The 20,555-nt window shown below is 44.9% G+C and overlaps 1 protein-coding gene across 2 annotated transcripts in view; it reads right to left on the bottom strand.

The window, feature by feature from the left end:
- Positions 1–20,555, bottom strand: part of RABL6 (RAB, member RAS oncogene family like 6) — a 58,760-nt gene that overhangs the window by 18,394 nt on the left and 19,811 nt on the right. For both annotated transcript variants that reach the window (XM_040605629.1, XM_040605630.1), the window contains 6 exons: positions 19,428–19,480; positions 17,840–17,931; positions 16,890–17,030; positions 15,699–15,804; positions 10,025–10,128; positions 193–551 (listed from right to left, as the gene is read on the bottom strand). In XM_040605629.1, the coding sequence (XP_040461563.1) occupies positions 193–551; positions 10,025–10,128; positions 15,699–15,804; positions 16,890–17,030; positions 17,840–17,931; positions 19,428–19,480 (855 nt within the window). The remainder of the gene's footprint in view (positions 1–192; positions 552–10,024; positions 10,129–15,698; positions 15,805–16,889; positions 17,031–17,839; positions 17,932–19,427; positions 19,481–20,555) is intronic.

Raw genomic sequence — 20,555 nt, 5'->3', positions numbered from 1 at the left:
ACAAACCAAACCACCGATCAGGAGAAAAAAATAACGAGTGACAGTACAACTTTCCTTGGACACATGCTGCACACGCAGGGCCTGTGGCTTTCAGACACCTGTCTGCCCAGCCTCTTGCAGGGAAAAACATGAAAGGAAAACAGAAACACCCACGGGTGACGCTCTGCCTAGACACTGCACTCCAGCACCTACCTGGCTGGGGAGGAGAGGGGTCTGGTGCAGGAGATGTCCCAAAGAGACGTGAAATAATGCTGCGCTTTGGTGGTGGGACTGCAGCTGGAGGTGCTGGGGAGGCTGTAGCTGGCGGAGGTGCGTGTGGCTGCTGGGCCTCGGGTGCAGGCACTGGTGAAAAAGATGGGGGAGGTTCAGGAGAGATGGCGGAGCTTGTGGAAAGCGGCTGCGGTGGCTGTGGGGTGCCAGGGCTGGAGCTGCCCGTCGACGTGGAGCTCGGAGGTACGATGGGTGACTGGGAACCAGAGGAAGGGCTTTGCCCGTTAGTTGTTAGGGGTGATGTGTGTCCTTGACTTCGGGCTTCCATCATTTCAAGGAAGCTGCAGGGAAGATAAATTGCAAATATAAGGAACGCTCAACAGAGCACCGAGCACAGTGCTGGGCTGCTTTGACTGTGGGCTAAGCTGGGAGGGTATGGGTCTGCTTTCAGTGATGCTGTGACTCTCTGGGCCACAATAGATCTGGTTCACCCACAGAAGCTGAACTCACCCGATCTGCATCGAGGCGTGGAGAATCCCAACCTGCTCTGCACTGCAGGATAAAACCTATATTTGTAACGCTTCTGGGAACTCCCTGGATAGACAGACTATAGCAACATGCCAGGGCTTGAAACACAACCTTAAGTCAGTTCTTGGACATATGTCTCTAAGGGAGTAAGTGCTACTGGAATGGCACATTTTTAGATTCTGCAGAAGAGATCAGAGAGCTTGAGAAAAGTCAAATGCTATAAACCCCTCTTTTTTCAGCCAAGAATGGATTTGAGAGGAGAAACTTTGAATGTCAAAAGAGAAGAGCTATCCAGAGGGCTCACAGAGTACTGATGGCAATTACCCTTCTCGCAATGTGCAGATACACAGGCAGTCTCTCCCCCTGCACACACTCCCCCTCTGCGTGGGAGGCAGTGGAGCCAAGCAGGACAAGCTCTGAAACAAGTTATGGTCCTGGCTGGATTCCTGACTAGAAAAGCATTAAAGCCTGCACTGCTAGAGAGGGTGAAATGCTCTATCCTTTTCAAAAAGGAAATGAAGCCTAATCCTGCTGCAGCCTCCTGCTGCAGCCCGTTTGGTTAGCAGTTTTTTCACAAGCTGTATGCAAAGAAACACTAACAGAAAGACGGGCTCTTAGCATGAAATGGTCTCAAAATAAGATCTGCTACATGTTGGACATCTGAGAGATATAAAGAGGACACCTAAAGTGAAGTATCATGTATAAAATCTAGCACGTCATGGTCTCGCCTCTTATTTCATTAAGACTAATGAACATTACTCATGCACAGAGACTCTGGGTTCAGCTGCTTCTGGAAGACAGACAGACTCGCTTGTACTTCAGGCAATGAGTATGTCAAAATAGAGACTCCTCTCCCATACAGAGCACAACCTCGTCCTCCAGGGACTTAAGTCAGACAGACACCTTCACTGGAATGACTGCTGAGCAGAAAGCAAACAGCGGGACTAAAAGACTCTAACCCCCCTAGAGATATAATTTCCTATTTTAAGGAACAACCTGATATACTTTTAAGGAACAAACTAATATACTTTGTGACCAGCAGTGTCTGGACCCCTAGAGAACATCCTCAGGAAGCTGTTACTTGAACTAGAAAACCAGCAGTCTTTCCTAACTAAGGAACTGGCTAAGGTGCAGATAAAGGGTAGCACTAAAAAGCAGTATTAGCTAGGAGAGAAATCATTGGTAGAGTTCCTTAAAGATTAGCCTTGAGGTATATTTCAGCATTTCAGTGAAGTGGCACAGAGACCAGAGAAATGCTCATGGGGTTGCAAGCTGGGAGGCAGCATCAACAGAAAGGGAGACAGGGACAAGAGACAGAAAGAACTGGATGATCCTGAATAACAGGAATGGGAAGAAATTCAGCAGTACAAAGGAAATAGTCATCTGCTCAAGGGCTAGGAAACAAGTGTTCTTGCTCCATGTTCACCACGTAAGAATGGCTAGGAAAGAGGCTCCTCACTCATTCCAGAAGACAGGACTAAAGGCTACAATTCCAATGATGCCTGGGAGAAGCAGGAAAGGAGCCTGGCTGTCACGTGGCCATCCACTGCGTATCCCCCCGAGACTGTTGTCAAGGCACCTAATTTAGTGGCAGTGGTAGCCTCACTGAATGCTTCCACCAGGATCCGGGGCGAGGGTTATGTGCTAATTCCACCCAGTAGACTGGCTACAACAAAACAAGCTCCTTGCGGGGCTGAGATCACAGTACGCAACAAAGCAACCATTCCAGCATCCTCCCTCTCAGGGGACTAGTAGCTGGGGTGAGCTGTGCGACAACATGTTCCACTGAAAATGATGCACGGATTTGTCATGCACCAAAGAGGAAACACAAAGGAGTTTAACCCTGGCACTGAGCTGCAATTCAGCATCCCTCAAGGCAGACTAGGCAAGGCATCTGTGGTGAGGGGAAGATAAACCAAGGGTACCTGCAATTCAGCCCTTGTCCAACAAAGCAAATGCTCTTTATCCACAAAACCACGTGAGTTGCTATGCCCTGAAAAGCCATTCACAACACTTGGGTGCACGGGATGCGCAGCTCTGCAGATCCATGCCAGAAGCACTGAGTGCTAAATTCTGCCATCCCTCCCCTCCGAGCTCTGATTCAGGGCTCCGGGTGAGCCGGAGGCAGGGTGGCTGAAGAGCTCTGCTTTGTGGTACTCATTCCTCCTCCTTCCAAGCCCTGCTCAGGGTTACAGACTCCTGCCTCCCGACTGTAAAGAGCAATCGATCCCAGCTGATCTACATGCACCCCTGTGCTTGTTTATAGCAACAGCGATCCTGGCTGGAAGGCCTCCAAGCTTGGTCGCTGCCGCATCCAGCATCCAAGATACTGATGCCAGTGCTGTAGCTCTCCTGGCTGAGCTGAGCTCTCCGACCGTCTATGTGAGCACCCAAATCACCAACGCTACACAAAACTAGAATCAAACCACCTCTGAGTCTCTGATCAGGGTGCTGGGTCCCACCATCACTGCAACTGGCTGACTCAAGCAGGATAAGACAATTATACACTGAAGACTAAGGGACAAGGATCCTGTACGAAGTATACGCAAAATACATATTACAGTCATTTCAGGATACAGAATATGAAGCTTAATGAGTACTTAAAGCAGGACCCAACAAAGCACAGGACACTCTTTACAATATTAGGGCATCTAAAAATTTTACTGTACTTTGTACTACAAAAAATGCCCATTCTGGAAACAACAACCTGCTTTGTTCTGGGCAAGTAGCCAGATCCAGAGGGAGGGAGGGCTGCGACTACCACCTGTTTCTCCTGCAGAAACACATGAATTTTAAGAGCTGGAGGGAAAAAAATACTACATAACTGAAGTATAAAGAGTGTCATCCTTCCCTCCAGCTCAGCTAGTTTGGAGAGTAACACACATGCAGGCTTCTTCTGCACCTGTGCTCCTATGCCTTGCTCACCTACATTATGTGAAGGGCACAAGAATAAGAGACAGCAAGCTATTTTTAGTAGAAAGACACAATGGTTATTTGGGGACAGCACGACACAGACTCTTACTCCAGCACAGCACCAAGGAGAGCTGTGGCATGTGTGCTTTGTGTCACCTTCCTCATCTCCAACCAGACACATGGGCCAAGCTGTGTGTTGTGTGCCACGACACTGGGGAAATAAGGATGGTCTGACGCTGGTTTTATATGGGCTGCATTAAAGAGCTCTGCTGAGCTTTCATATTCGTATCTTCTTCCGTGAAAAGAGGTGGGTGGAAAAACAGCATATATGAAAATGCTGCCGGCAAGCTCTCAGTAATTTCCAGGGTGGAGGTGTCTAAGCATCCTCCACACTTCGAAAATACTACATAATGCATGAATGCTTTCTCTGGCTTTACACACATTCTTCAGAGGCAGAAGCGTGGCTGTTTTGGGAACATAACAGGCCAAACCTGCCACGTGTCTGTTTTTTCTCACATTCTATACAATCTGGCCACCGTGTTCCTTGTTCTATCCTTTTTGTCAGTCCTTAACAAAAGGACTCACTCAAAATCTTACTGTGAAACAAGTAGCTTCATATCCACTACGTGTAGTAGACCAGGTCCTATTAAAGCACAAGACGAACTCATGCTGTGACCCGAGTACACTTGTTCAGTTGGGATACAGCAACAGCAAACATGCTATGCAAGTCCAGATGGATTATCCGTCCTGATCCATGTGGGCTCCTTGTTCACCTTTCAATCCTTCCATTTCAGACTGAGTAACAAGTCTTCATCCTCAAAACCCCTGAATAATTCACACCCAGTTGGACCTGCTCGCAAGAGATTTTAATGCAATTTTAAAGATGAACATGGCCTGCAGGAACAAAAATTTGTCAGGGCCTGAGGTTACTGTTGCTCTGCTCCCAGAGCAAACAAAAAAAAGCACAAAAGGACTTGTTAGCCTCACAGTTCTTAAAATTGTCAGTGCTCATGTTCATTTACTATTGAAGATGGAAGCAGCCTGAAGCTTTTTGGCTCCTCGTTCTAATCTGCTGTGATCAATTTTTCAAGTGTATTTCACATGGCAAGAAAGCCTTTGGGTTATTTTATTAATTGTAAAAATGAAGATTAATAGGCCATGTGACATCAGTTTAACTGGGGTTACTGAGGGTCAGATCTCCAGATGTTTGTTTTGGGCTCACTGAAGGTACTGAACCTGACTCCCCCCTAAGCCCAGGTCCCTGAAAGTGAAATCAATCGCCAAGCCGGGTTGAATCCTGCTGCCCAGCCCTTCTCCAAGAGCTGCTCAGGTTTTTCATGAGACACAAAGTAGATGCAGTAGAACAACCCCCCCCTCCACAACATACGGGACAAACTCCATGTTCTCTGCTTTCCTAGCAAGACTGATGATGACAGGCTCAGTTGCAATTAATTCTTAATGCAGCCTCGCACAAAAAAGATGACCTAGAGTCCTATCTAGTACGCACTGGCTCCTTATCTGTCTGACGGCAACAGTGATTGACAGCAAGCAGTAACAATAAAAGTGGGGCAGGGGGAAGACAAAGCAAAAGTGGGTTTGCTTTGCTAACTGGTAATTCAGCCTTTAGCCAGTGTGGTTCTGGACCTGTACTTCAAATATAGCTGAAGACACAAAGGAACAGCTCAAGCAGCAGGTCCTCCTGCCAGACAGCACTGGTGTTACTCAGCACCACAGTCTTTGCAAAATCATGAGCTATGCTCAACACAGAAAAACCAAACAAGCAAATAAAAGCCCAAAATGCAATCAATGACTCTGTAGCGAATAAAGCTGTCTAATGCAGGGAGCATGGCTCCTAAAAGAAGAGTCCTCATCAGGAGAGCACAAATGCCTTTCTGCAGTCACTGGTCCATCATCCATAGGATGAGAGGAAATGGATTCCAGTTGTACCAGAGGAGGTCTACATTGGATATTAGGAAAAATTTCTTCACCAAAAAGATTATGAAGCGTTGGAACGGGCTGCCCAGGGAAGTGGTTGAGTCATCATCCTTGGAGGTATTTAAAAGACGTGTAGACTTGGTGCTTAGGGACATGGTTTAGTGGTGGACTTGGCAGCGCTGGGTTTACAGTTAGACTTGATCCCAAAGGTCTTTTCCAACCTAAATGATTCTATGATTCTACAATCTTCCCTACCTGGACAGTAGCACCTGGCTATCTAGGATGATCTGACAACGCAGGTGACAGCCGTACGGCACCGCTGGGAAAGTACCCAGAAGGATTTCTGTCACATGGCAAACCTGGGACAGGTCCTGCCACTACAGCCGCTGCAGCCTGGATCATACGGTATCTCAGATAATCTGAAGTTCAACTGCTTCAAATATATTTTTACAAAGCCTGACTAAGAGTTTGCTTAAAAGCTCTTAAACACAAGGAGCAAACGATCTGAAAACTCATTTCTTACAAACAATTCCTGTGAAGAACTTGGACTTCATGTGCTTACAAGGCAAACAATTGCACAGTGGTTTACAGATGACAATTTCCTGAGGCTTCTCAAAACTGGGTGTGAAAGAACATGAGATTTCTCACAAAGAATAACTTAAGTATTCCTTTTGACTAACTTGTATTAATCCTTAGGAATAAAAAAGTTAATTCAAAGAGAGTTGATTACTTAACCTTTGAAATTAAATGATTTTTGATATTAAAAAAGAATAATACTAGAAAAAAACACAGCCAAACATAAAAACTCATGAAAATCATACATTAGATCTGCTTCTTATTAACTTTTGCAAACGCTTCCACCAGCAGCTTATTCCTAAAAAAACATGAATATGCAGGAAGAGCTTCCACAATTTCCCCAAAAACTATTTCTCCATCTGCACCAATCCAGTGAGGGAACAGGCGTGCTGAACATAAAGTTTCCCTTGTGACAGAAGATAAACTGGGTACAATTAAAGATGGAAAAATTGAGCAAATTAAGTACAAATTCGGAACAGAGTAAAAAAAGTCATTGCTGTTTTTTGAATAAGAATTGAGGAACTCAAAAAGGGCTGAAATGCGGTTTTAGCAGCATTGAAAATGTAAAATCTGAGAAACCACAGGGAAAGTACCAGTGCAAGAGGTGTGGCAGGCAGAGAGGAGACTAAGCACAGGGAAAGAGCTGGAAGCATCTAAATGTGTCTTACAGAGGCAAAGCCCAGCCAGTGGCTGCCAAGGGATAGCTTACATAAGGCAGAAGAGGCAGCGTTGTGTGCCACCTCGTGTTTTCTCTGGGATCCACATTTTGGAGCAATGACCTCGGGTACCCAGCCACAGCAGGAGAAAGAGTTCTTGTTCTCTTTCTGTTCTCGCTGATCCTAATTTAGCATCGGTCATTGTGACAGAGCAGCTATTAGACATGCACAGGGGTGAGTGAAGTAACTGAGTGAGATGTCCTAGCACTGTCACCTGGCCTTGTTCCATGGCCTGATTTTATAGCTGGAGAGCAGGAATCGCCTCGGAGGTGCTGCAGCAGCCACACCATGGCCTGCAGCCCCAAGTGCCTGCGGACACCTTCTCTTGCTGCACAATTTGTGGTGACTGACAACAGAACTCAAGGCACTGTCTAAACTGAAGCAACCAACACAAGGGCTTCACATCTGCCAAGGGTCAGCAAGTCACACTGCACCAACGCACATACTGAATACAACAAGGTGAGGGTCAGAGGACAATGCATCAGGTGCTCATTTTGACGAAGCAGCATGTTAAACATGACAATCCGAAAATGATGGGCATCTGAGAAGCATGGACGCAAGTACCTTCCCAAGGCCTAATAATGAGCACTGCAGACCTGCCTCACAACTACAAGCTCTAAATCCCATGTACTGTCGTGTCTACAGATACTCTGTTCACCAGCCTAAACTGTTTACTAAGAATCGGAACTTTACCCAAAAAAAGTCCCCTGCCATATCAGTGTGGTTATTTTTTTCTGTCAGGACTTAGGCTAAAGGACTCGAGCCTGAAGAGCTCCTGCAGGGATAAAAAAAATGGAACATAGGAAGAGTATACTTTTCAACTCTGGGGCTGAAGTAACTGCTTTGCAGCTCATGGGCTTCAGAGAGGTGCCACTGAAACAGACTTTTTGTTTCTACTTGGGGTGCACGGAAAACCCTCAAAAATCCTAAAATAGGACCCTATTCTAGTCAGTGTGATGAAAGTACTCAGACGTGACACTGCCTGGTGCTTTTCTTTTGGGATCAGTGGCTCAAGCCAGGAAGCATCCAGGGATATTTTAAAGACTTTTCTATAAAGAAGCGTTACGTTATGAAAGCAAAGAACATTGGTCTTGGTACACAGACATAAACATGCAGCAGCTGCAGTGAAAGCAGAAGTTGGACAGCTGCATAAAGATGACAGTTTATTCAGTAATAATTCTAGAATTCTAGAGAAAAGTCTTGCTTTTAATATTGTAGCAACTCCTCTTCTGTCAGGTACCACAGCTAAGGTATTTCTTATGCCATGTTAAGCCAATTATGCAGCTTAATGGTGCAATTAGCCACCTGCAGCGCCAGCCCTCCCCAGCAGCTGAGCAGCAGTACTTTGCTACGGCATGCAGTGACCCAGGGCACGCAGTGGGCATCTTCAGGTGCACACACCCCATCTCCTGCTCCTCCCATGCTGATGAGCTGGTTTGGAAAATGACAAATGACTGACAAGTAGGTCCAATGTTTATCTGGCTTTGGAGTTTCTGCAGATGACTCGGGGGCTTCTTCTGAGGTGATGCTAGCTGCTGCTTACTGCACCAAAAGCTCCTCTCTGCTTGCAAAAGGCAAGAACACGCTTTTTGACTTAGTGCACAGTGCCTACAGCAATGCGAGCACTCTGGCCCTAAGATTCTTGATGCTATGGCATTGCAAATGATACTCTTAAGCAATCAGATATTTCTGCAGGAGCATGTACCCAGAAAGGGTACTCTCTGGCAGAGGAAGCATATCAATATCATAAAATGGTGTCCACTGGTGTGGTTACACTGGATGGGATCATCGAGTCTAGTGCCCATTGCTGGAACTACAAGGTCTAGCCACCCCACCTCTGCCAGCACCATACTGCTGCTGCTTCCTTTAAGTTATGGTGTTACACACATGCTTCTCAGAGCCAGCCCAACTCAGATTAACCCAAAAGTAGACAGGGCAGAAGACAGCCTTCTGCTGGATTTGTGAGCTGAAGTGGCACATGAGAGGGTTCAGCAAATGCTAAAGCTGGTATAAGGGCAAGAGATGACTAAGGAGCAAGATCTTCTGGTGTAAGTTTGGAACAGCTCTACTCTTGATTCTTTCAGATATCTTCCCATTACTGATGCAGTACAAACAAAAGTACTGGAAAACAGTCTTGACAGCACAGCCCACACAGCCCAGCCCTTTGAGCAGGGACATCAAGAGAACTGCTGAATGCATGAGGAGACAAACCAGTCCCTGGGGTAAGGAATGAGGTGAACACTCTGGAAATGGTACCGCTTCAGGTTTATACGGGGTGTTTCAATGCTCTCAAGGAAGACACACTAAGGTTATGGAACTTGAAACTTGGTCTGAAAATTGCTCAAAATGACTGTGCATGAATATTTCATAACCATTGACTCCAACTTCTAAATAAAGCTGCCTGTAAAGAATCTTTTTCCAATTCATTCTGGGATGACTTTTCTGTCTTGCACATCACTGCAATAAAGACCTTGCAATCAGAATTCACAGAACACATTTGTCAACAACATACAAATCTGAAGAGATTCCTGTTCAGTGTGCTACAGACGTACTGGCTTTGCAGGGCTCAATCTGCCAAATGCTCATTTCAAGCAGCAAGCAATCAGACAAGGCACTGAAAAAACGCAAGGCACCAGGAAATAGCCACTATTTCAAACCAGAAATGCACTGAGGAGTCTGGAAGTACTTAAAGGGAAAAAAAGACAACAATGTCGTTGCTATTACCTTCTGCCCGTCACAAGACACACAATACACAGGAATGCAATAGCCAGAAGAAGAGGAATCAACTTGTGCGCTGAGTAGAAGAAAGATGGAAAATACCCCTTTCAGCATCAGAGGCTGCAACATACTTCTCTCCAATTCCTGCAGCATGTGCTGCCTCCAGGGGTGCTCCTGAGCTTCACCTCCATTGCCCTCCCACAGAACCCGTGCCTGTAGGAACCAGACCCTTTCATAGGGATCCCCAAGGGTATGCTTTATTTCAGGTGATGCCACTTAAAAGCAACAGTTTACAAGTTCCAAAGAAACCCTAAATGTCACTCACTGGACCCTTCAGCCTGGCCACATGCCACAGCTGGGGCTGCCCAACATTCACGTGACACCTAGACTGCAACAAAACAGTTAGAAAAGACGGCTCAGTGACATACAGTTCGTAGTTTTGATCTTCTGTCTCTTGCTGCACTGACAGCTCCTCCAAAGTTGCATCAATATCCAGCTGATTCGTCTCCAGCTGCCGTAGCAACGTCTCCCTCTGAAGAAAGAAAAACAAGCTGGGTCTGAGCAGGAAGGGTCACTGTAACAGATCTCCGTGCGCTCACAGGGTGCAGCAAGATCTTGTGGCACCACTCTACCCACAGCAATGCATTAAACAGGAGTTTTGGTCCCTCTCAATTTAAATACAGAAGCACAAAGGGAAGCAGAAGCAGTAGCAAAAGTACATTAATCCAGAAAGTTTGTGTATAAGAAAGTAACTTGTTCTGGGAGCTGTACTCAGCCATAAATCAATTATGTGTGATTTTCAGACAGCATTGCCAGTTGCATTTGGAAAACAGATCCAACTCCTGTGGAGAACAGTTGGGCAACCCATTCATTCTGCTCTTTTATTTTTCCCTGTGCTAAAGAAGTCCCTCCGTGAGTAGGACCTAGCTGATGCAAAACCTCAGAATAATTTTCTTTTTACTGTCAGGGTAGATGACTGAGGACAACCTGTCAACTCAGTGAAATTTTAGAAGTCACTGCCCCTCTGCCTTCAGTTGCTGCCCCACGGATGTGGGACAGACACTCCAGTCCATTTCAAATGTGTGATAAAGTGAGCTGGCTTCACTAACACAAAACAGGGTAGCTTAATTCAGCCCTTTCCCTTCCACATTTCCAACAGAATCCAAGCAAAAACCTCAGCTGAGGGGAAGTGCTGGCTTAAAAGGTTCAAAATCAATTGCAAATGGTCATGGGACACTCCTCCCGACAGTCCGGATGGCAATGAGAAGAGATCAATAACCACACGCGTTACGCTGAGGCTGCACGGGCATGGCCAGCTCCAAGGGCTCATCTGCCATGGATCCAGCACCAACCTCACCTGCCTGCCCAGCAGACCTGGCCCTGCAACATCCTTGAGCCGCAGGGCTAACACAGCATCCACTTCTGCAGAAACACAATTCAGGATCCTCTGGCCACGACTAGAGCTGTCTGTGGCCACTGCCCCGCTCCACGGTACAAATCTTGTGCCAGAGCCCCTTGCCCTCGGCTCAGACGCAGGCAGCTGGCACACAGCTGGGCACTGGCCAAGCTCCCACCACCAGCCCCGGCACTCTGCTCGCCCCCTGGGGAGGCTCTGAGTGAGGGGCACAAAAGTCACTTTACACACCAAATTCCGGAGTCAAAAATCACAATGTTCAGTGCCTGAAAGTGTCAATCCTCCCTCTCACACTGCCTACATGCTGGATGGCACAGGACGTGGGGACAGCTTGTGCTGAGACACATCCGATGACTCACGGCGCTGCACAGTGCCCGTTAAAGCAGGGTCCACCAGTGCCACAGGCTGCCAAGCTGTGCCACCACCCAGACAGGAGGAAACGGAAGAGAAATCAAAGGTTTTTGCTTTTATAACTGCCTTATCCTCAATGCACATTTAAACTTTCTACTGTGACAAATATTTTTGAAGGTTAGCGTCAGTAACTGTGGTGAATTTTTAATACCGTGTTTCACAACACACATGCTCACTGCAGAGAAATCCCATTAGAGTGAAGAGCACAAAAGGAAATAAACTACAAAATGTACAGAATAAAATCCCTATGGGAAGACAGACATTTGTATAAAGCAATGGCATTCAGTTTCCACATGCATATGCTATTGACAATATAGATTCATACACACGACAATTTTGAAGCTATCAAGAAAGTGTACAAATTTAAAGAGCAACTCACTCATCTGTCTTATATAAAACACACCACGCTACTCTGTCCAAGGGAGTAGTCAGGACACAGCTTGAGCTGTCCGTGGAGCAGGCTGATTTATATAAAATTCTACCATGATTTATATCAGCAAGCATGGCTTTAAGTAATTTTTATTTTGTATTATAAGACCAGGTGACTCATAGCAGTTGATAATGTTTAAACATGCTAATTTACTGGAAGATACATTCTTTCTTGAAATTTAAGAGCTTCTATGACAATATAAGCTAATTTACTGCTTCCAAGGCATTTAGATTCTTCATTTTTACCTTTGCCATTGTGTTAAGAGCTTGGAGTGTTCCATATTTCCTTTGCTAGGTAGTTTTTATTTATCATATTCATAAGCTCTATGCAGATGGAAACCTGACTTCCATTAACATGTATACAAAGAATTATGATGTTGTTAGTTAACTCCAATGCCCTTTATTGTGGTATACAGACAAGAAAGTTTCAGCAAAGCATGCTTTACACTAAACAGAAGTACTAATAAAGATTTTAGAATTAAAATTCTAGATTTTAGAATTCAATAATTTCAAGATTTTAAAAGTAACAGATTTCATCCTTCTAGTTATTCATATAGTAGATGCAAAAATGAGACAAAAAGGAGCAAGTTTTCTGCTTCTTTGTCCTCAGCTTCCTAAGAGGATTTAATCAAACGCTGAGCAAATTAGCTGAATAAACAGAGATGGAAGGGACACTGTTCTCCAATGCTTACCTTAGGCACTTAGATAATAGCTTTTATTAAACAAGTGGTTTGCCTTTCCTCATACTTTGGCATTAAGACATATACCAGAGTTGTATTTATTTAAATTTCCACAGATCACAGTAAATTATGAACTTATATTTAATTAAGAGTGTTGCATTTAATCTTATAAAAAATTATCACCAATAATGAACTTCCAAATACTTTAAAAATAAATTCTATTTTACCATGCTGGTATTAAAATATTAAAGAAACAGCTTATTTTTAGCAATGACCCAAAAGAAGGGAATAAATCATGTGCTACAGACCAATGCTTTGGCTGAATGCCACTTTCAAGTGCTTCCTGGGAAAAGGCAATTTCAGCTGTCTGCAGAATTTTGTCTCCTTCCAAGCGCAGCATCTGAAGGCCTGGTTGACCTGCTCACATTTGCACATTACATGGGCCACCAGCAATACCTACAGCTAAACTCCATTCTCAGGTTTGACAATCCTTCCCCTGGAAAGGAACTGATAAATAATTGAAAAGCCCCGGTTAGCTAGTGGGAACAAGCTCTGTACTGGGGGTATGAATTTCAGCCACTGCTTTCTTCATGAAAGATGCATGAATGTAAGCTGAAGACAGAAATGTGCAACTTAAAACCAATGCACTGAACACCAACTCCGCTAAAGGACAGCCTGGAATCTCACACACAGCTGAACAACTCTTCCCCTCGAGAGCTGCAGGAGGTTAGGCAGAGGAACACAGAGAAACCTCAGAGATCCACCGAGACTGATTAAATCATATGTGCATTTAATACCTGGTAGCATTCCTCTCCTTTAACCCTGCTTTGCTCCAAAGTACCAGGGAAATTACTTCTTTCTGGAGCTTGTTACTGGCAAGTCTCTCTGAAGGTAGAAGCAGAACCTTTACAAATTAAGGCTAGCTGTGATTTTCCTACAAATTTTAACATCGTGCTGTGCTGGTTGTTAATCAGGCCCAGCGGGGCCAACTCTGGCTCCCTGTGCACTCAAAGGCAAGACTCCCAGCGGGTCTCCAGCAGCAGCAAAACGCCCAGAGCCACCCAGCAGGAGCACTGAAAAAACTAAGTGCATTGCATCTTGGTGAAGCAAAGCCCTGGATGGAAGCAACCACAAGCCTCCTCCAGCTTTGCAGTGTCACCTGCCTCGGCACAGAACAGCAAGGCCAGGGATCCCCCGCACACCAGAGGGAAATGAAACAAGCCATCTCCACATCGGATGCTATGCTGTGATTTTTATCAGAACGCACACAAAAGCATCCTGGTATGAGCACAGAACTGCACAAATTAGTTCTGGTGTTGCTGTTTTAAAGGAAAAGCCAGGCAGCTATGATCTGATCACTCTCTCCTTGGCTGAGGCACAGGACAACCTCCTCAACTGCTGCCTTCTGCGTTGTTGTACAAAGAACAGAGCAAACATTTACAAGCATGGTTTACGTGTGCCTACCCACATCTCCTCTTGCACATTTTGAGAACTCAATTGTAATGAGAAGCCTTTTCAGGTCTGTTTCTGCCATGTTGCATTATTGAATTACATTACATGAAAAACACAGGATTTGGGAGTCTAATTCTGCAGGACCTGTACCTTTTGGAGTACTCCCAGTGGCACCCTTAGCCCACTGAGAAGGAGAACAAATTTGGGCTGGTCACCCCATTTCCTTCACCTCTCCCGAGCAATTGTCACTGGAATCTCCAAACAACTAAAGTTTTTAGCAGATTTATTTTTTTCTATTTCCCTAAAGACCAAGATTTGACCAAGAAGTTCTCTGGCTTTGAGGGCAATTACCTTACCTAAACGTCCTAATGGCTTTCAGTTTCAGATTAACAGATCATGTTTACTCATACACAGCACATTTAAATGAAAGGTCCCCTAAGACTCACATCCTAAAGCTGCTTCCAAGCAAACCCAAAACTACAAATACTTTGGTATTTCCTGCTTATAAATATGGCTAGGGAAATCATTAATATACTGACTATTAACAGTATCGTTATGACCAGCTTTCAGAAACAAATCTGGCAGGAAGACTGTGCTAATGTCTCCGTCTCGTATCAACATCTATTTGAGAAAAAAAGGAGAGCTGTAACAAAACCAACAAAAGTAACCTGGGAACTAATTGTTATGCATGATTTCCACAAGACATCACTTTACCATAGGAGCAGAGGTTATAAAACCAAACATTTAACCAACACCATGCTGGTAGATTTCCATCTTCTCCACTGAGCAGCACGTCGGGTCTATATCTGAGATTTCTACAGCCTCCTCCTCAGAAATCTGACTTGTTTTACTGGGGTACTATATGTTCAATTTTCTTAGTGTGGTTCTTTCCGCTCTGCAGCCTGAGGACGTGGTAACATCCACCAATAGATCTGAGCTTCCTCTGCACTAGCATTTCAGTGGGGATTACTTGTATAAAAATACACATAGACATTTTGATTACTAGTTGAAAAATAATCAAGATCAACTGCCTGTTTTTTCCATACAACAGAAAACAATGATATAGCATCACATGTACCCCTAAAAAGCATCTGCTGTTGATCCCAAAGGACCCCTTTCCGGTCACCTCAGAAAGGTCCTCTTCTAAAGAACCACAACTTCCACCCTTCTGTGCCCATCCAGCCTTTGCCTTTCTACTCAGTCCACCTAAGAAGCCTCAATTATGAAGGAAATGTGAGGCTTGGATCTATGTGCAAAGGATCCAAGCAGATCAGCTATCACTAGGGCAAAGATTCTCAGCAAACAGTTGTCCCTGAACTGTTCAGTTCATGCCCAAATCAACTTGCATCTGAATTTTAGTTAACAGAATTTAAATATAAAGTTAACAAATGTGCCTAGGTAACAGTTTTGACTTTGGCAGCTACACCACTGGACGCAATTTTCTTGCCAGTGCTGTTCATCACCTTGGAGCCTTCCTTTAGAGGTAGGTATTTGCGATTACAGCAGAGAAGAGCCCTCTCGCAAGCAGACATGTTTAAGTCACTGGCACCAATGTACTAACATAATTTTGTTCCAATAACTCTTACGAAAATAGAAATTACTCAGGATCCTGTAACAACAAAAGAACCCCCAAATACCAAATTCTCACCTTAGAGACAGAGAAAATGACATTTGTCCCACCTGCCCAGCTCATCAGGGAAATGCCCTCTGTCTTACCTGCAGCTGCAAGAAGGGGATATTGAAGAACTTGTGCAGGTATTTGAGGCCAAAGCTGTTCTTCATGGAAGACTCAGCGTAGCGAAAATACGAGGAGCCGGGAGGCCTGTCTCAACCAGATAGGTAGAGAGAAAAAAAACTGAACAAAGGACATGGACTGCACACACACAGAAGAGGCACCTGCCACACTGCATACCATGAACGATCCTCATTTACCAGCCATCCCGTCAACCTCTAAATGTAGGCTAGCAAGTCATTCTGCTAGCGACTTGTTATTTTATTTACAGACAAAATTCACACTTTGTTCCTCCTAAAGGGTGGCAGAACACAGCTGTTATGTTGCAGTGCCATGTGGCTGCCAGACTAAGAAATTCTGTGTCAGGACACTGGGCCATTGGTTTACTAAACTGGGGGTTTCACAGCTGTACAAGCTGTTCATTTCTCAGTGAAGGTTTTGTTTTAAAACCACAAACAGACCTACATAAGTCATAGATAAAGACGGACTTGTAAAGAAATGATTACATTACAGATAAAGTCTTAAAACTGATATAATTTCTAGGTGCCTGATGTAGGCATAAACAAGTAAGAGACTAGGAAAATGAAAAAATGCCTTAAAAACATAAAACCACACAAAAAGGTACAACCCATTGAATCCTGACTAACAAGTAGTATTTTATACTAAATAACAGAGCACATCAGATCTTTGCATGAGAGAAAATCTTGCCTGGCTGGCAAGAGAGGCGTATGATTTGGCTGTGCCCAGTAAATACTGTGTGGGGATGCTCTCAGAGCAAGAGCAAGGAAGACAGCTGCACTAGCTGGCTCTCTTGTAGCAGAATTATTTAGAGTAGAGAACAGTTGTGCTGCAGGGAGAGGATTCTTTCACAAGAGAAGGACTAACCAGAAAGAAGGTGACTTCTTGGGAAGGCACATGCTGACAGATGCTTACTATTTCCAGATACACAGCTAACAATCTGCCCAGAACAGGCTCCTAAATCAAAGAGCTCATCGTGTAAACTGAAGCTGCTGAGTGAAGTACTCAGAGCTATGAAAGCCCAAAAGTTAGGCACAGGGTCAAGAGGATGAACGTGATGTGCATTTGAAACACAGCAGCAATACGGTTATCTACAGCTGATGACAGAGAGCAGCCGAGGTCCACTCCCCTGCCTGGTGACCATGGTGCCACCTTACCTGTTCAGATTGTCGATGAGGTCCCGCACATCGCCAGGCAGAATGACCCGGTGCTCCCCCATGTCTCGGTAATTCCCAAGCACGCACACTGGAACGTGGGTCGGCACTTTAGGAAGCTCCCTCAGAATATAGTTAAATGTCCTTCACCACAGGAGAGAGATAAAGGCAGATGAGTAGGAAACATCGTTCTGCGATAGTCGTTCCAAGACTGTGGCTTCTTTGCTCCCCTCAGAGAAATACATTAACTGTAAATATGTTTGTATCATTCTTTATCCAAAAACAACTTGACCGGTTCAATAATCCACTTCTACTGGCAACCTCACATCTCCTACAGCAGTATTTCCCTCAGTCCTATGAAACCGTGTGGGGTCAGCAGAAGGATTCCCTCCCTTCAGCTGCCAGCAGGCTCACTGACCCATACCAAATCTGTAAAACACAAGCTCAAACATAAAGCAGGAACTCTTACCACCTCCTCTTTCCACTCTGGCTTCCATATGTCTCTCACCCTCCTCAGCAGATGTGAAAAATGAACAGTTCATTATTTCTGTATGTTAATGCAGCCTGGGGCCTCTAAATAATCCTTACTAATACCACTCTTCCTGAGAATTTCTCACAGGCATTCCCCTTTCCCTTGTGTTCTGGAGAGCAAGGGTTTGTAACATGCCCAGCATACTTTGCACCTGTGATAGCACTAATTAGCAAGCCTCAGACAGCAGTATCTGAGAAACTGCAGTACGCAAGCCCACAGGGAGACTGCCTGTTTGAAACAAACCCAGGAGAGGAGTATATTAAAAGACGTGTCAGAAGAGAAAGCTACTGTTTTAAGAGATACAACTCATTAGGCTGGTTATCAGCTCCAGAGTCCATCTGGGAATCAAGAGGTCTAGAAGTCATTTGTTTTCATTAAACAAGCGATAATCACAGGGTGCATGCCACTGAAGATGTCTTACCACTGTTTGGTGATGTCAAACATCATCACTACACCATTGCAGTTCTTATAGACATCCAGGAACTCTGCATCCAGAGCCATCTCTGACTCTGCCTGAGGAAGTAAAGCCAAAGAGGCAGTAAATAACTTGATTCAACTTCAGGCTTGCACAGAACACAACTGATACAGTGCTGAACAGGTAAACTTTCTAAAGTGACAGCCCACTGTAAGAATTATCTGTGGATTTCACATCATCATTGTTTAAGCAAGATATCTGGTGGTTCGCAGCTTCCACTGCCCATATGAGCTGCACGGGAAGCACCTGACAATGCCTGAAAAAACCCATGTCTGACAGCAAATGCTACCCCCCCCCACCCCCCCGCCTCTTTCCCCTGTGACCCCAAATCCTGCACTGGCAAGACAACTCCATATAAGCTACAGGATGGAGGACAGAGGACACAGCTCCCATTTCATCTCTTTGCCAAACCAAATATTGACTGTACTTCTAATGCTTCTGGGTATAAAGCCAGGATGAGGTTTCCACTGAATTTCTCCCATTCAGGGCCAAAAGTATTTATTAGTACCTGATTTGCTTTTCATCATTTGGATTCTACATGCTGCAAAATACGGTACTGGTCACGTTTGCGAAGGAAGAAGCAGCTGTGGTATCTGTTCTCATAAAAGCTTTTTCCCATAGGAGAATATTTTAAAAGAAAATTTTCCTAATTGGACTGCACAGATTGAGTGGGACTGGCACCCTGGTGAAACAGGTAACTCTTCGCCGCCCTGACCCATCCCCAGAACCAAGTGTTCAGCTCTCTGCCTATCAGTGACGCTGCTTTTCTCACCAATTTCAACAAAGTGGTTATGGAGCAAGTACCCGAACTTGCCTGTGCACTGAGCCCCCAAAGGCACTGATACAGGAGCAATAAAGCTCTTTAAGAGCTGCAGCATAGATCATGGCATCAAGGCCCTTTAAAATGAATTTTTCTTGGGGATAAAATCATGCATCTTTTGAAAGAGATGCCATGGAAGTGCACTGGCAGCCCAAATGCAGTTTGGGGAACGTGGTAGTATGGTCTTCCATACAGCACTTTGTTCTACAGCAGAAGATCCAAAGGAGATACGCTCATGGAAAAGCCTTGAGAAAGCCACTCTGTTTATTTTTATGTGCTAGGTGGCACTTCTATTGACCCTTCCTCCTCTGTTATTTCAAAGGGTGTTAAAAGGTAATTGTTAGCCCAGTTTTATGGAGCGGCCAGAGAGCATGGCATCAAATGACTCCTCCACACCTCACAAGAATTCCATCACAAAAGGACTTCCTGCCACTGACCATGTGCAGACAGGTACAAAGCTACCGAGTAAACATCTGGGGTGCAGTCATTCCCAAAAGACAAAATGAAAAACAGCAGGAAAGTTGTGGTGAGGGCAGAAACAGGGATAAAATGCACAGGCAAAAGACTGAAGAGCATTAGGGATCACACTGCCCCTCATCTGCCTCCTAGGCCGGCCTTAAAGCAGAAACAAGTATAGAACTTACTGTCCATGGACCAAAGGTGGACTAGAGACCTCCTGTTAAGAGGCAGACATCTGCATTCAAGGTGACTCACCTCCTGAGGGTCATTTTCCAGTTTCAAACCATCTCCTCGTTTTTTGCATTTTCCTTAAAAAGAATTGTAAAAAAAAATAAATAATAATAAATGCATTACACTGGGCAGAGAACTCCAGGATCTCCTGGATGGGTCTGAGCAGGACTACAGCATTCTGAACATGACCTTAAAAGCAGATCCAACTTCTACTATAAGCATGGGGAATGAGGAGGGGTGGGACAGGCATGCCTTGCTGAAGAACACCAGCTACCCTGTTCAAGAACACTAGCCACTCTAATTCAAAGATGAATAGGAAGAAAGCCTGAAGTAGCTTAAACCATGCTCTTCACAGCATAAAGTCACAATGACTGAATAATAGAGGGTTTGGTGCACTCCCTGACCATGAAGGGAAGGGGTTTTGTTGCCCTTTTTGTTGCACTAGTGTTGAAGAAGCAAAAGATCGTGGGGCTGCTATGACTGAACTGCACAACTACATACACAGCCTTCCTGAGAGATGCTATGACGCTGCTGTGCTACGTCACTGACCTGAAGCAAACAGTCTTGTCAAAAAACATGATCTCAGAGTGCACTGGGTGCTTTGGGCTGACTTGTGACCAAAAAAAGAAAGGGGGGAGCCAGATTATGAAAATTTAACAGCCAGAAGACAGACAGAACAGGGGGAAATCCAAGCAAAATCAAATAAACTGTGGCAAGGGGGCTGTGGAGAAGTAGAGAGACAGCCTACAGGTGTGTGAAAGGCCAGAGCCAGAGGGTCAGGTCTGGTCATCACCAGCGAAGGCGCAGAAAGGAAATCCTCCAGAGGCACCATCCAAAGCCACACGCTCTAGAGACACGCACACAAAAATAAGCTAGAGAACAGATGAAACTCTAAGCTCACACGAAAAGTGCAAGAGGCAACAGGCTAAACAGTTGGAGCAGTGTTTAGAACTAGAAAACTTGCCCTACAGTCTCGAAGCCACAATCCCATCTGGAGAAATCTAACAGTTTCTCTCCAACTCATCTGCTTCCTCTAAGGCACGTGCATAGAGCCCTTACACTTAAAGGACAGATCCCCCTGAGACTTCTCCCTTTTCTTACAGCTTCAGTAAGCACTTGATAAGTTTGCAAACTGACATTTTAAAGTACCAC

This window comes from Falco naumanni, chromosome 9, assembly GCF_017639655.2.
Source record: "Falco naumanni isolate bFalNau1 chromosome 9, bFalNau1.pat, whole genome shotgun sequence".
NCBI lineage: Eukaryota > Metazoa > Chordata > Aves > Falconiformes > Falconidae > Falco > Falco naumanni.
Note: the sequence above shows the minus strand (reverse complement) of the source record. Positions and strands in the feature narration are given on the sequence as shown.